Raw genomic sequence first — 15,055 nt, forward strand, 5'->3', positions numbered from 1 at the left:
GTTAATGATGGAGTAACAGATTGAATGGAAACTCACATGTGAAAAAAATGGTTGTCAGAAAACAGGCAGCACAGAACAGCCATACTTCAGAAAAGAAAATAAGTAATGTGAGTCTTACAATTCTCTAGCTTAAGACTTGGAAAGAGTCCCAGGCTATGGCATAGGAATGGGGAACCTAATCCTAGCCTCCAATACACTTGATTTGAGGAGGCACAGTTAGACATCTGAGGAGGCCAAGGAGGCTGGGATTCCCAGGCAGAGCAGCAGAGACAGAGAAGGCATGCAGTGAGACTCAGAGATCCACTGACATCTTCAGCTGAGTCCTAATCATAGCATGTATGGGGGGAAACTACTCAAGGCTGGGAAAGGAGCCACCATAAAGGATCAGGTGCAACAATTCTTATAGCATAAGGAGAGCTATAAGCATTCAAGAAATCTCATAATGCATGGAGCATCAGATTGAATATTCAGAAGGTAGTGCCAGAGTGATGGTGTTAACCTAGACTAATGGCTTCTCTGGTCTCCCTAATAAAGCTTAAAAGTAAGTCTAGAAAGAGTCACAAGTTTCCCAAATTCAACTTCATTCTAATTCTCAAAATTATTTAAAGGCATATCCACACACACACACATACACACACCACACACACACACACACAAATCCAGCATCCAAAAATACAAAATTCAAACTGTAAGGCACCTAATAAAATATTATGAGGCACAGAAAGAAGTAGGAAGATATAATTCATAACGAGGATAAAAATCAACAAATAGAAACAGATCCAGAAATGTTTCGGATGACAAAATTTGTAGACAAGTACATTGAAATAGCTATTATAGATAGATTCCACATGGTCAAAAAGAAAGCAAGCATTGGTGTGTCAAAGGAGAAACACTGGAGATACCAAAAAGAGCTCATACAAACCCACAGATGGAAACTACAATTTCTAAGAAAAAAAGTACATTGGATGGGATTAAGAACCTACTAGACACTGTAGAAAAAAAGATTAGTGAACTTGAAAACATACGAATAAAACTATTCAAATGAAACACAGAGAAAAAGAACTTAGAATAATAAGAAGGGGTGGAACTTAGTGGTAGAGCACGAACATGCTCAGGATGAGGCCCTAGGTTCTCTACCTGTTGAAGGAAAAAAAGAAAGGAAAGAAAAGGGAAGGGAAGGAAATGAGTCATTAGTGAGCTCTGGGACAATTTCAAATGTGTAATTAGGGCTACAGAATTAGAGAAAAAGAGGAGCAGGGAGAAATAAAATCTTTGAAAAAACAATGGCTGAAAAGTTCAAAATGTAATAAACATATAAGCCCGAGATCTAAGAATCCAATGAACCCCAAGGACTACGAAAAAAAAAAAAAAAACTATACTAAAGTTCATCATAATCAAATTGCTTAAAACTAATGATGAAAAAAAAAATCTGAAAAATGGCTGAAGAAAAAAATTACACACTATGTTCACAGGAACAATGATATAAGACTGACAGGAGATTATTTGTTGGAGACAGGCAAGCCACAAGACAGTGAGGCAACAAATGTTAAGTACATGAAAGAATAACACTGTTAGTCTGAAATTCTCTATTGTTCACAAATCTCTCTGAATAACAAAGATGAAATAAAGACATGTTAGATATATGACAACTGGAAGAATTCATCAGCATCAGATCAGCAGTACAAGAAAAGCTAAAGGAAGCGCTTTAGGCAGAAGAAAATGATACCAGATAGAAATCTTGACTTATAAAACAAATGATGAGTGAGGCAAATGGTAAATATGTGTGTAAATATGTTTTTCCCTAATTAAATTTTTTTTCTTTCAAAGATAACTGTCTAAGGCAAAAAAAAGTGTAAGATCTATGGCACATGTATGACACAATAGCATGAAATGTGGAGAAGGGAAATGAAAGTACACTGTTGTAAGGTTCACACACTATACAGAACAGGAAATAATGTTACTTAAAGTTAGAGTATGATAAGTACAAGATGTGTAGTATGAATCCCCAAATAATTGCTAAAAACACAAAGATGTATAAACAAAACAAACAAAAAAAGATAAAATGAAATCATAACAAATAATCAATTACTTCAAAAGAAGGAAAGTAGAAACAATACAGATGTGACAGAAGAAAAAAAAAACATCAAGATAGTGGACTTAAGCACAGCTTTATCAATAATCACATTAAGTATAAGTGGCTTAAACAATCCTATTAAAAGTCACTGTCTGAATAAAAAGCAAGACTGAACTATACATAGTATATATTTATTTTGAGTATAAATACATAAATGGGTTATAACTAAGAGGTTAGGAAGAAAATGTTCCATGCTAACATTAACAAAAGAAAGTTGAAGTAGCTTAGTATCAGTAGATTTTTAAGCAAAAAACTTTTTTTTAAGCAAAAAACTTTATCAAGGATAAAAGAGGACCACTTCATAATGAAAAAGAGATCAATCATCAAGAAGACATAAGAATCCTAAATGTTTATGCTCCTAATAAAAGAGCTTCACATTACCAGAAGCAAAATTTTATAGAACGGAAAGGAAGAATACACATATCTATAAATATAGTGAGAAATTAAAAAAAATTTTTTTTAGTTGGACATGATACCTTTATTTCATTTATTTATTTTTTATGTGGTGCTGAGGATCGAACCCAGCGCCTTGTATATGCTAAGTGAGCGCTCTACCGCTGAGCCCCAGCCCCAGCTCCTACAGTGAGAAATCTTAACACCTCTGTCTCAATAATTGATAGAACCAGTGGACAGAAAACCAGTAACAACATAAAAGATTCGAACAATACCATCAAACAACTTGACCTAATTGACATTTATAGAACATCTACTCAGCAAGACAAAGATAAACATTATTTTTAAGTACACATGGAAAAAAATCTTAAAAGACCATATTCTGAGCCATAAAACAAGTCTTTATAAATTTATAAGAATACAAATTATACCTATTATATACTATACTATATATATTGTATTAAATAATATACAAATTATACACTATTTTTTTTTACCATAATGGAATTGAACCAGATATCAATTGCCAAAAGACATTCAGATGGGAGTATTTTTAAATCAAGACTGGCCATGTAATAATTGTTGACTCTGGTGATGGGTACAATGTAGGCTCATTGTAGCATTCTTTCTACTTTTATTTATATTTGAAAATTTCATAATAAAATGTAAAAGAAAACAAGAGCAGACTGTTAATACTAATAGGATAAAGGAAAAAAAAGGATTACACATATGAATACATAGAAATACAAAATGGTACAATTGCTTTGGAAAGCCATTAGGCAGTTTTAAACAAGATATACAAACACTTAGCATATGTCCCAGCTATTCCACTTCTCCACATCTACCCAAGAGAAATGAAAACTATGTTTACATAAAAGTGTTTATCATCAAAAACTGGAAAGAAACCAAACATCCCTCAATAGGTGAATGGATAAATGTAGTACATTGACATCATGAAATACTACTACTTAATATCTAAAACATATCAACCACTCATGCACAGAACAGCATGGAGTAATCTTACTGCATGACGCTAAGTGAAAAGAGCCACACTCAAAAAAAGCCACATATGCTGTGGTTCCATTTACATGTCATTCTGGAAATGGCAAAACTATAGGGTTAGAAAACACACCAGAAAGTTGTCAGGGTGAGTTGGGAAAAATAATTGAATAAAAGAGAGTATACAGGGGACTTGGGGGGTTATGGAACTATTCTGTATTTTGATTGTGGTGGTTATATGAATATTTGTCAAAATTCATAGAAATGGATATTTTAAAGGGAAACTACTATAATATTTAGATTATGCTTCAACTTAGATTATACTTGACAGCATTTTTAAAGAAAAGTTATCATTGCTAATAATGAGACTGAGACTACAACCCTGTTTCTTACTCAAAATGACATATTTTTGGCACGGTGGTTTTAAACATGTGGTCTCTAGACCACCACCACCAGCAGCAGCATTAACTTAGACTTACTATGATACAAATTTTAGGCCCTACCCCAAATCTACTGAATCAGAAACTCGGGTTGAGTCTTATCAACCAGTGTTTTACCAAACCGTCTAGTTGCTTCAGATGTACCCTGAGGTGTAAGCGCCTGGCTCAACAGTACTCTTTCCAATGAGATCAGGGTCTCTGGGAAGGGGCCTGGCATCAGAGTGACCCAGGGTGTCTTTAACTAGTAGCCAAGTTCAAACTTGCTGCAGTCTGCCAGATGCTTCCATCGTGTAATCATCTGGGACGGTTGCTGCCCTCAGGCTATATCTGAATCCCTGTCATTGGGCTGGGATTCAAAAGGGGCTCCTTTCTGTGGCCTTTCATTTTCTCAGGACTCTGTCACTGACTTCATAGAATTTAAAAGCAGCCTCTGACTCAAAATACAGTCTAATATGGAAGTTTGATACTTCCCACCTTTGGTCCATACTTAGTCAATTTTCTTCAGTCAGCTCCTTTAATGCATGTTAAGGTTCAATTCAATAAATTACCAATCATCAATTGATTTTGGATCTATAAAACAGTGATTTAACATGGTTTACACTAGCTTAGTAGGCAGGCCTAATGTTTCTCCTTTGCATTTTTATATTTATATATCCACTTCTAGGGCTTACCTGTTGCTATATACTATATGTGTTAATTGTGAAAGAATATTCCATATCTCTCTAAACCCAGACTACCAGGAAGCAAACAATGTGTGGTGATTATTGGTGGGGAAAGCCACCTACAGCAAAGATAAGTAATTATAGATATTTTCCATTGAATGAAAATTTCAAGGAACTAAAATGTTGAAGAAATTGTTGATATTCAATAAACAGGACCGTATCAAACTAAAAAGCTTTTTCACAGCAAAGGAAACAATCAAGAATTTGAAGAGAGAGCCTATAGAATGAAAGAAAATCTTTGCCACCTGCTCTTCAGATACAGCATTAATCTCCAGAAATATATAAAGAACTCAAAAAACTTAACACCATAAATAAATAAATAACCCAATCAATAAATCAGGAACTGAACAGGCAATTCACAGAAGAAATACAAATAATATGGAACCTATTGTCATTGTGTGAAAGAATGTTTACAACAGCATTATGTGCAAATGCGAAACAATTCAAATATGTATCAAAAATTAAAGAATGAATTAAAAGGCTCTATTATTTAAAAAATAAAACTATGATTAATTATTAGATATTTGTTTTTCAGTGATGAAATATTTGAACGGAAAACACAGCCCCAAATTGTGGGCTCAGTTTAAATAGTGCCAAGAATAGAAATGTTTCACCAATTCCAAATATTTATTTGATATATTTACTTTTCTTTAGATGATTGGTATTAATGACATTAACAGCTGGACTTTCTTCTATTGAAATGTCTTATATTAGTTTGATCTTGTTTTGTAAAATTTACAGTTTGTTGAATAAGAATAGAATATGACCATTTGTTTTTAATAAACTTTGAAAAATAAAAAAACCCAAATACATGAAAAAATGTTCGACATCTCTAGCAATTATAGAAATGCAAATTAAAATTTCCTCAGATTCTATCTCATTCCAGTCAGAATGGCAATTATCAAGAGTACAAGTAACAATAAATGTGGGGGAAAGGTACATTCATATATTGCTGGTGGAACTGCACACTGTTGAGATCACTCTAGAAAGCAGTATGGAGATTATTTAGAAAACTTGGAATAGAACCATTTGATGCAATTATTCCACTTGGTCTATCCCAGAGGACTTAAAATCAGCAAACTAGAGTAACATGGCCACCTCAATGTTTAAAACAGCTCAATTCACAACAGCTAAGCTATGAAACCAAACTAGTGCCCTTCAACAGAGGAATGGATAAAGAAAATATAATACACACACACACACACAAAATAGAATATTACTCAGCCTTAAAGAATAATAAAATTATGCCATTTGCAGGTAAATGGACGGAGCTAGAGAATATCATGCTAAGCAAACTCAGCCAATCACTCCCCCCCACCAAACCCTAGACGTTGAATGTTCTATTTGATATGCAGATGCTAACATACAACAAGGTGGGGAGGAGGGGAAGAAGAGAAGTTCACTGGATTAGACAAAGGGGAATGAAGGGAAGGCAGGGGGAATAGGAATAGGAAAGAATAATGAATCTGACATAACCTTCCTATGTTCATTCATGAATACATCACTGTATGTATGCAGTGAAACTGCATATCATACACGCACACAAGAATGGGATCCTAATTAGAATAAGTTATACTCCAGGTATGTGTAATATGTCAAAATACACTCTACTGTCATTATATTGAAAAAGAACAAATTTTTAAAAATGGGAAAAATTGTTGATATAGGCTTTTTTTTTCCAAGAAAGATAGTAAAAGCTAACTAAATAAATGAATAAGAAAAAAAGGAAAAAAAATGAAAAATAACTAATACAAAGAAATAAAAAAGCAAAAAGAGAAATCTCTCACAGTAAAGCAATAAAACCTATAATTAAGACTTCAAGTGCTGGAAAGTGATACTGGTCAAATTAGATTGTTACATTATGTATTATGTGCATGTACAAATATATAACAATAAATCCCTTCAGTGTGTACAACTAAAATGCACCAGTAAAAAAAAATGTGGGAAAAAATAAGGAACATTTTAAAAGAAAAAAAAGTTATTTAAAACAAATAATTTAATAAAGATAAAATAGTTTTGAAAGCTATAGAAACCAAGATTATTGAAAATTTTATGCTGAGAGAAAGGTAAAGACAAACACTCCAAAGAAAGGTAATTCATTTGATTTTAGGAATCTCTAAGATTATTTCTTTTAAATGTCATTTTTTAATGTATCTTTTTAAAAACAATTTGTTTTAGATGTAGATGGCACAATACCTTTATTTTATTTTACTTTTTTAAATGTGGTGCCAGGAATTGAATCCAGTGCCTCATGCATGCTAGACAAGCACTCTACCATTGAGGCACAACCCCAGCCCTATGTATCTTTTTTTGATGTGTTAGATCAGTATTCTGCTTGTGAACCCATCTCTTAGTCTAATCTGTACTATTGAAAACAGATTATCTTGGTTCTATTTCTAGTATTGACAAGTCTAAGGAATAACTCTGGCTATCTTCCTGATTTTTCCATTTGATATTCTGGCCTGCAAGTCAGAACGTTATAATAATAATCAATGTCGTGCCACAAAAACATATGTGGGCAAGTTTGCTCATGTTATTTCATAATATTAGCTAGTGTTAGCTCAGTCTAGAAGTTTGGAGATATAAAGAGCCTGGAGATAGATTCTGTAATACAAACTCATTTTATAAGGGAAGGGATTAAGGTCTCCAAAAATGTCATGCAACTTACCCCTAGTCTTACTTGTTTAGAGTAATAGAACTGAAAATAGAATTTTGGTTTTCAGAATGCTTGCATGGTTTTCTTTCTACAAAAGAGCAATCAGTTCTGATATTGAAAACTAAAAACGAGAGACAGAGACAGAGAGTGACAGGGAGAAAGACAAATGAATTATAAAGGAAACAGTGTGCTTTGGCAAAAATCTCTCCGCTAACCAATCAAGTGAGAAAGGAGTACCAATCTTCCACAGGCTATTGAACAAGAAAGGCTGCTGAGTCTATGTAGCACTCAGGGGCCTCTCCTTGATTAAATTCCTCAATGAAATTATCTAGGGTTAGAAAATCTCACAGAGCTACCACCAAATCAACATCAGAGAGTTCAAACTCAGGAGTTTAAGATGTTCAAAATGTTTGATGAATGAATAAATGAGTCAATGAACGATGAATGCTTCCAACTTCTAAGCCCTATTTATCCCTTCCCCTCCACCCTTTGAAGGAATAAAGGTATCAAATTTTCACCTTATTTGGAGATAGGGGATTTACTTGTACTATTATATGCCCATTAGTTCCTTCTAAAATCATCAAAGATTGCTAAACAAAGCTCCAGAAACACCAGACAATGTACTGGAAGTTTACGTTAACAGATATTATTAGTAGGGAGCTTTAACTATAATTTCCTCCAAGAGAAAGATAAGCACACAGATTAAACAAGACCAAAGAGAATCAACACTTCAAACTAACAGGAACCCATTGGAGTAAATCTGTAGAAACACTAAGTGATGAATGAGTCTAAAGTGATAACAATTACCCTCCATTTCAAAGCTCTCCTAGGCCAGTCAGAAACTGGAGGGGGTATTCCAGAACAGACCTCCAACCAAAGGTGACATTCAGCAGGAAACAGGCCAGTCTTTCAAGAGGATGTTGAAACAAGTTCATATGAAACATACTTGAATTTTTCAAATCAACTTAAGCTTCTTCCTTCAATCTAGAGTCTTTTTTTTTTTCTAACATCAAAAGAATCAGGTTTTAGTAACTTAAAAGAAAGCTCTCTCTCTAGGTTTTTCACACTTGAATATTTTTACAGTCAAACAAAGAAATACCTGGGAACATAACAACTCAACCTCCCTGGTAACAACCAACCTGAAACTTGACCAGAATTTAAAACCTGAAATGCTATCATCAGCTTAATTATAGATGAGTTAAACAATTCCTTCCTTTTGAGTGAATAGCCCACATTATCTAGAATTTTAGCATAAACTATTTAAACCAGGATTAGAAAATGGTGAAAGATATTTTTAAAAATTAAATAAGATTAATTAAAAATTTCTTATCTCTGGTTTTTGATGAATCCAAAAGTAGAACTTAAAATAACCATTCTAGGGGGGCGGCTGGAGTTGTGGCTCAGTGGTACAGCACTTGCCTAGCATGCACAAGGCACTGGGTTCGATCCTCAGTACCACATTAATGTAAAATAAAGATATTGTGTCCACCTAAAACTTAAAAATAAATATTAAATAAAAACATTTTTGGGATTATTGACTGTAGATATCAGTTTATGTCATGTGTTAAATTACCATGTCGTGTGCTATTTTAGCGTGCTATTTTAGGAAAATGAGAAAAAATTTATTCTTTAGCATAATATGTTTTATTAAAATTTTTCTTGATTCTTTTGGATTTACATAAAACTTCATTCATTAAAAATTGTTTATTTGGCCAATCCTTAAATGATCATGTCACTTTCTATTTACATTTCAAGTCTATGAATGACCAAACAAATTTGCATTCCTTGGCTTCTTATCTGTGCACACTTTCTAAGCAGCACAGAGTTGGAACCATATTTATCTACTTCATGCCCCAAAGGTTCACACTAGAAATTCATTAAAGGAATCATCAAGAACAATGCAAAAACTATCTCTAAAGTGTTGCTTTCTGTTACTGTTAGGGTTCTTCAAATTTGTCCTTATCTTTTTTCAGAAGGAAAATATTGTTGAAAGTGACACAAATGCCTTCTAGTTGAGTGACCATGTAATTTATCATCCAAACTGGGCCACCTTGGAGAGTAGAAGAGGGTGCTACAAATAACTAGTCTAGGATCACAGATCCAAGGGTTGTCTCAGGTAAGTCCGCTATGTGACCATCCTCCTCCTTGGAGTCCAACTGAGAGCAAATGCCCCCTTCCCTTTTAAGGCCTGCCGAGGGTCTTAGAAAGGTGCCTAGTGAGAAAGGCTTGTTATTCCTCATCCCTGCACCTCGTGTCTATCTGCTCCCACCTTCTGCAGCACCTGATGCTCACTTACCCGACCACCATGTCCTTGGGTCCGGCATTCACAGTGCAGATTCCATCCTCACAGTGTTTTCCCACCAGGCTGTGGGCGTGCAGGTGGATATTTTTCCCATTTGTGACCAACTGAACAATAACCTTTGCAGGTCCCACATAGTTGCAGATCTATATAAGAAAAACATTTAATAAGTTAGCATATCTGACTACAAGACCACATGAAAAAATGTATGATAAACTAGTTAAGTATAAGAAGTAAAATACCAAATTATGCATATCCATTCATATGCCTGCAGTTCTATTTTTAAATGTGATGAATAAATGAAAGGATGGAAATAAACTGAAATGTTCATGGAGGCTGTCTTATGTGCTGAGAAGATACACTCCAGAAGCAGGCCATTGAGAAGACGGTATGCATTGCTCAGGCTGGATCAGCACATCCTGGAGGATGCCGTGTTGTCATGAAGCATCCCTTTACCACTCACCGAGAATGTGCTTTTTCTCTGAACCCTCATCACAATTTCTGGTTACAAAATCTGGGTAAATGATCAGTGAGAAAGGAATGGGTGACTGAAGGAAACCATGAGAATAAGGGAGGTAAACAGAATAGTGCATCCTACGCCTCTACGGTGTGATTAGACAGGAGCTTGCCAAGGACCTGGCTCTGAAAGTTGGCTTTGAACACTCAAGTCTACTGAGCTGGCTGACAGTCATCTGTTAGAACACCTCAGCATTCAGAAGTCCTCTCTGCCATAAGTTCTGACAATGAATTAACATACACTATACACACACACACACTCAGGTCACTGTTAAGTTTCCTTAGTTAAAAAAAAAAGTGCACTCCCTAACTGCAAATTCTTAGATTTCACACCTGTTTAGTTCTTAGTTTATAAAATCAGATTTTTTTCCATTTAAGGTCATTTATCTTTTTTATTTGTGTATCCTTAAAATGAGGACAGCAAAAAGGGAAAAGCAAAAGATCTTGGACACCCTTTCTCCTCCAGTTGTTTATCCAGCCTATCAGTAGACCACAGACTCCTTCCTTGAGCATTCAGTTATAGTAACAGAAAACATCCCAACATTGAAATCATACCAACAGAAAAGACCCATGGCCTCATTTTTACTCTACTGAATCCTATTAAGTTAGAACCCAATCATAAATTCAGGCAAATTCTTGGAAATGCACTGTGTCTCTGGAACTCCTTCTGATATAAACTTGAAGTGGAACCTACACTTGCCAATGAAACTTCCTGGAAGGAGAGAGAGTCCTTTATAACCAGCCTGCTTCTATTAGAAACACTGTCAACTGGATTCATACTCTACTGAGGCAGGATTTTTGTAGGATGTTCCCAGTATGGATTTTTTCCTAGTCCAGTCTGTGATTGCAAGAGTTGATCATTGCTGGGATTATTCCCCTGATGGCTAGGGAGTGATAGTGTCCCCTGAGCAAAGGACAGACTCCCTTCCAGTAACTGTGTGGCTCTGCTAGGTGCTTTGGGCTTCTCTACCCAAGCTCTACTGCTGAGCTGTGGCAGAGATTAGTTCTGAACCCTCTTAACACCTACCAATGGTTTGGATGCCCCCACCAACACTCATGTAGAAATCTAACCCCCGCTGTGAGTATTAAGAAGATAGAAATTTAATCCAACTACAGTCTGGAGGTGGGGCCTTTGGGAGGTGAGTAAGTCAAATAAGCCACAAGATTATGGCCCTAATCCAATGGGGCTGGGACTTTCTAAGAAGAGGAGGAGATGCTTGAGTTAGGACATTTTGTCTCACCATGTGATGATGCCCTGTGTTATCTTGGGACTCTGAAGAGAGTCCCTCCAGAAAGAAAGATATGGCTGCCCAGTCCTGAACTTCCCAGCCTTTAGAAGTATGAGTCAGATGAACCTTTACTTTATATGAATTACCTAGTCGATAGCATTCAGTTATAGTAACAGAAAACAGACTAAGACATTCCTACTCTCAAGGACCAAGGCCACCTGCTGGGGATAGGCTTCCAGTCTTTGCAGAGACTAATTACAAAGGGGGTTTCAGATTAAATTTGATTTTGACCACCTCAAAGCACAAATCAATGTCTTAGGCATAATGTTTAAAAACCCTTCTGCGCATAAAGCTCACTATGAATTGAGCATGTTTCCCTATTTTATAACAGGCAGGAAGCCTTTGCTTTTGAGTGCAGGACAGGGAATATGGAGTGCCGGATCTGCTCCAGGCTAACTGTCCTCCCTGGATTACTGTAGTTCTGGGCCTTGGAATGACATCTGAAATCAGTTTTCGTTAATGAACAATAAAGGAGTACTAAATAAACCAAGTAACTTCACTTCTAAGGTGACAGTGATCACAAGAGCAGGAGAGTGAGGCGTGATAAAAAACTTAATGACCTTAAATGGGTGAAACCACCTGAGAAGTCCGGGATTAACCCAATTGCCCTGAACACTTGGACCCTTCCATGTTACTGCTATGACAGAGTTACTCACTAGCCCTGATGGAAAGTGGTGGGAGGTGTGTTCACAAAGCACTCACATCTTTTTCTTACGATTACTTCATGCCAGGAGGGTGGCAAGAATGAGGAACTGGGTAGTCTCTGAGGTAAAGGATCTGAAAGATTTGCCAGTGACTAATGTGCTGTTTGATCCATTTGAAAGAGTCCAACTCAGCAGAGCAATGTTTGGTTTTTACATAGACCACAGGGCAACAACAGGGAGGCCCCTGGGCTTTGTGGACTTTCCAAAATACCAACTGAAAGAAGAAAGCTGAAGTGTGGGGACAGACAAAAATGATACTATTTGCAAGTTATATGGTATAGGAAGACCTTAGCAAACTCACTCCAGGGAGACCATCCTTCATAAAATGCCATGACTGAGAGGTATTTGCAATTGATTCAGAAATTCATTTGATCTATGGAAAATCTGTTTTCATGTTTTCCTTTTCACTTCTTGGAACAGTGACTTCTTTGAAAATTAAGTTGATAAAGAGCAACTGTATCTGTTGGAAAGGTTTTCCTGAAAGAGTCTGTACAAGACAGACTTTTGATCAGTACTGGCTTAAACATAAATTAAACTTCCCAATACAGCCAAGGAGATAAAGGTGAAATTACTGAGCAGTCAGATATGCAGGGACACTGTAAGAACATGGACATTAGGCCAGGCAAGCCGCATGACTTTGCTCAGTTTCCTCATCTATAAACTGGGATCATAGTACCTTAAAGGGTTGTGGTGAGAACTACCCATGTTAATCACTCAAAGTTTTTAGAAGAGTGCTCAGCAAATAATAGCAGTATACAGTGTTAACTGATAGCTTGTTTATGACTGTCATGTGCTCTTCCCCCTATAGATCGTTTGATAACAAAATTGCCCTGAGATGACTTTTTAAAACATCCTGTTTAAAAGTGGGTGGCAGGAATGAACGACCAGTTCATGCCCCTTCTATTCCCAGGGTAAGTCTTTTATAATCCTGAGTTACCAGGCTTTGTTAATTTTCTAGTAATAACAATGTCTTTACACTAGCAGCTGTCATTGTTGGGAGCTCTCAGGCTTTCTTGGCTTCCTTGATGAAATTTGAGACTTTCTTCCAGAAGCTTTGGGACTCGCAGATTACATCTGCTTTTCAAATAAGAAGTAGAAACCAGCAACTCGGGAGGCTGAAGTAAGATAAAGTTGACGGTCCTGTCTCAAAATAAAATATGAAATTAAAAAAAGGGCTGGGATGTGGCTCAAGGTAGAGTGACCCTGGATTCAATCCCCAGTAAATCTCTCCCACCTCTCCCCCAAAAGAACTAGAAACCAAGGGTCTTGGTACTATTGATCGTAGTCAAATCAACTACTTTCATTTAAAATAATTCTGACATACTGTGGAGAAGCACTTGCAGGTTGGTTCTTCAAAGTTGGCTAAAAGAAGTAGTCTAGAATGAATTGGATATTATTACTCTAGGTGCATATGATCACACAGTTGGTGTGATTCTACCTCATGTACAACCAGAAGAATGAGCAGTTGTACTCCAGTTATGTATGATATGTCAGATTGCATTCTTCTGTCATGTATAACTAATTAGAACAATGACACCAACAAAAAAGATGTAGTCTAGAATTTTTTAGGAATCAGAATTTGAAATATCCAGTTTCCTCTCTGGGTCAATTTGGCCAAATCACACTGGCAGAAAGCTCAGGCAGCATGAATGTAGGATGTGACACACGAAATTGCTCTTCTCTGCTTAGATTTTCCTGTGAAGTAATAATGGCGATGATGACAGTGAAGAAGGAAAAGATGGCTAATATCTCTGGGTTTCAGTTTTTCCATCTTTAAAAGCATGAATATGCTTGCTGTTTTCAGGGTTGTTAAATACAGTGCTTGGCACCTAATGGGATTAGCAATCCCAACTATAGATCCTCTCTTCCAACAGGGCTATGACTTCACTGATAACCAAAACTTATCTATCTATTCAGTGAGCATATATTAAGCGCCTTCTAAATGTTCCTCACACGGTAGTGCATCAGGGAAAGAAGGGACACGCCGTGAGTGCAGAACAGGTCTGAACCCTGTTCTTACAGGAAGTAGAGAGTGGGAGTGATACCAATCAAATAATCTCACACACAAAAACACATAAATGTGAAGAACTTATCAAAGAAAGATCTGTAATAGGGTTTTGACCTGGTCGGGAATTTCTGAGAGAGTAAATCAGGGCTGAGATCTAAAAGAAGAGTAGGAGTCTAACAAGAGGAGGGGTGGTAGGGGCCCAGGGGCTTGAGAAAGTATTCCTGGCAGGGAGAAGAGTGTGTGCAAGAGCTCAAAGGTGAGTCCCCCCGTGACTCCTCAGACTTTCTCGCTGCCACTGTATGGTGTTCTTTCAAGTGGTTCTACCACCCAGGGGTCCTTTCTCTTTCCAGCCAAAAACATCCACTCCTCTAAGGGAAGACCTAAATCTGAATCTTTCACGACACTGTCCTCACTACTTTAGCCCACTAAGGCCCTTCTACTGTCCCTGTTTCAGGAATGTGATTAGAGGGACAGGACAGGAAAATCACATGCGATCAGCTACGAAAGAGTCATTATCTTACTTGTTAGTTAATTTTCAGGCCATCTACATCTATACTGGCTAACTTGCTGTGTTTTTGAAAGGGGAAGGAAGATGTCAACTCAGTCAATCTCCACAACAGCCCAGGGTTGGGATGGGGTCAGCAGTGATACCCCATTCCACAGCTGAAGGAAAGGAGACCCGGTAAAATGAAGTAAACTGCTATGGTTCCTTTTCATGTGGGGACTGGGCAGCTTCTTGAGCTTGGATCTGGTCCACCTCCAAAATTCAGATTTTCCATTACACTGTGCTACCATTGGACTCGATCACTTTGGTATATGTGCAAACTCTTCAGGGTTTTATAGCTTTACTTTGCCTACCACAGTGTTGGTACATGACAGTTATTCCTGAAAAACC

The 15,055-nt window shown here is 36.8% G+C and overlaps 1 protein-coding gene across 2 annotated transcripts in view; it reads right to left on the reverse strand.

Moving 5' to 3' along the window:
- The window catches only part of Nfkb1 (nuclear factor kappa B subunit 1), a 115,821-nt gene that overhangs the window by 39,173 nt on the left and 61,593 nt on the right, over positions 1-15,055 (reverse strand). For both annotated transcript variants that reach the window (XM_027935367.2, XM_027935368.2), the window contains exon 6: positions 9,641-9,789. In XM_027935367.2, the coding sequence (XP_027791168.2) occupies positions 9,641-9,789 (149 nt within the window). The remainder of the gene's footprint in view (positions 1-9,640; positions 9,790-15,055) is intronic.

This window comes from Marmota flaviventris, chromosome 7 (genome assembly GCF_047511675.1).
Source record: "Marmota flaviventris isolate mMarFla1 chromosome 7, mMarFla1.hap1, whole genome shotgun sequence".
NCBI classification, from domain to species: Eukaryota; Metazoa; Chordata; class Mammalia; order Rodentia; family Sciuridae; genus Marmota; species Marmota flaviventris.